Source organism: Hippocampus comes, unplaced genomic scaffold (genome assembly GCF_001891065.2).
Source record: "Hippocampus comes isolate QL1 unplaced genomic scaffold, H_comes_QL1_v1.1 scaffold382, whole genome shotgun sequence".
NCBI classification, from domain to species: Eukaryota; Metazoa; Chordata; class Actinopteri; order Syngnathiformes; family Syngnathidae; genus Hippocampus; species Hippocampus comes.
Window position 1 is genome coordinate 389,510 of NW_017805156.1, and position 1,957 is coordinate 391,466.

Genomic DNA, 1,957 nt, shown 5'->3' on the forward strand with positions numbered 1-1,957 from the left:
CCCCAGAGCGCCATCAGCTAATCAGACGGCCCGCTCGGTGAAGCGCCGACACCTTTGGAATTCTCAGAGCAAAAGAGCAGCGGCCTCTTGGACTCGGCCAATCAGAAATGCCGGGGTGGAGGTCACATGACCTGACCCAGGGCCCGAGGATGTCTCTGAGCAGTCGGGCCGCCCTGACACTCAGACTCTTGTATATTTTAATAAAATGTGTGTGTGTGTGTGCGTGCGTGCGTGCGTCCAAAATGAAGCATTTTTTTCCCACCATATTGAAGCCTTGGCGATTAGAAATTTTTCTTTCTCTGCACTGTGATGTCCTTTTCATTGGATTAATTTTCCAGGCTTATTTATGATGATGTTCCCACCTTGACCTTAAATATCTGAACCCTTTGAAAAAGGCATTAGGTCCCATCTGTGATCCACGCACATAGAGCTCAGTCTTTTTTTTTTTTTTTTGTGAGATGTGATATGAGTAGAAAGAGAGAGAGAGAGAGAGAGAGAGAGAGAGAGAGAGAGAGAGAGAGAGAGAGAGAGCAAAAGAAAATAGGTGTAGAGGTGACGGAAGAGGGTTTATAATGCAGAGAGCCAGCGAAAGGTGACAGTCATAATGGAGATGGAGAATGAGGGATGTCAGTTAATGGAGAGAGGACGAAAGCCGGCTGAAGCAAGCATTAGCGCTTTGCTCGCCCCCAGTGCAGCACAACGGGGCGCACGGTAAGCTAGGTCATTACTGCTCCAATAAAGCCAAGACTCAGAAAGGATGTGGGGAGAAAAAAAAAGGGCGACGGCGTGCCAGGAATATCGTCGGGCTCATCACGAGGCGGCGGCGCGCAGTTGCGACCTTAACCGGCTCGCCGCTCGCACATGCCACGGCCTGACGCTTAAAGTGCGACGACACGCGCGCACCGCCGCCGCCGCACTGTTCACCTGCCGCTTCCTGAGGTGATGGTTGCTTCGGAGCAAGGGACAGGCAGCTTGACGGATGCGGAACGGACGTCTTACTGTGCGCACGTGCGGTCGAGGCCCATCGCGGAGTGGTTGCGGTCACGTAGCCGCCGGTAATGCTAAGTCAACACTGTTGTTAGGCTGTGTGTTACCTTGATTACACACTGCGGCTTTGGTTCCAACCCGTTACAAGAGCTCATTCGAGCTTACGCCGAATGTAATGTTTACTTTCTTCCAGGGAACTCAACCCATTCGAGAGGACCCAACACCTTTGGGGGCGCCGAAGGCGGCGGGGAGAACGGCCCGCTGCAGCCGTCCAACATCGCCCTGATCGCGGGCGCTGCCGGGGGCTCGGCTTTCCTGCTGCTGGTCACCGCCGTCATCTGCGTGGTGTGCTACCGGCGGCGGCACGCCAAGCACTCGGACACCCACCACCCGCCGCTGTCGCTGTCGTCGCTCACCAGCCCCAAGCGAGGCGGCGGCGCCGGGGGCATGGGCAGCTCCAACAACAACGGCTCCGAGCCCAGCGACATCATCATCCCTTTGAGGACGTCGGACTCCGCCTACTGCCCGCACTACGAGAAGGTGAGCGGCGACTACGGACACCCCGTCTACATTGTGCAGGAAATGCCACCGCAGAGCCCGGCCAACATCTACTACAAAGTATGAGAACTGAACTCTCCGGCCCGAAACCCCCAAGAATCACTCCGCGCCCTGCCTGATCAAGGCCCAACGCCCCCCCCCTCTCACCTTCGCACCCGCCACCATCCAACCATGACCAAACCCCAGCACCACACTTACGTGTGTCCGCGAGGGTTCGCCGGCCTACGGGAGCGCTCTTAGAGGAGATTCCCAGAATGCACCTGGAAGTGCGTGAATGTGGCTTTTGGACCTGAGGAGAATCAAAGGACTATATTTGAGAAAATAAATACATCAATAAATTGGTAAAAGCCCACGGAGTGCTGAGGAACTCCCAGTCGCCATACCTGCCTAGAGCCTAGCAGCCTGCCCCCCC

The 1,957-nt window shown here is 55.9% G+C and overlaps 1 protein-coding gene across 2 annotated transcripts in view; it reads left to right on the forward strand.

Annotated features, from left to right (window-relative positions):
* efnb3b (ephrin-B3b) overlaps positions 1 to 1,862 on the forward strand; it is a 77,451-nt gene extending 75,589 nt beyond the window's left edge. For both annotated transcript variants that reach the window (XM_019868677.1, XM_019868676.1), the window contains one exon: positions 1,181 to 1,862. In XM_019868677.1, coding sequence (XP_019724236.1) covers positions 1,181 to 1,611 — 431 coding nt within the window. In that variant the 3' untranslated portion in view covers positions 1,612 to 1,862. The remainder of the gene's footprint in view (positions 1 to 1,180) is intronic.
* Positions 1,863 to 1,957: the final 95 nt, after the last annotated feature.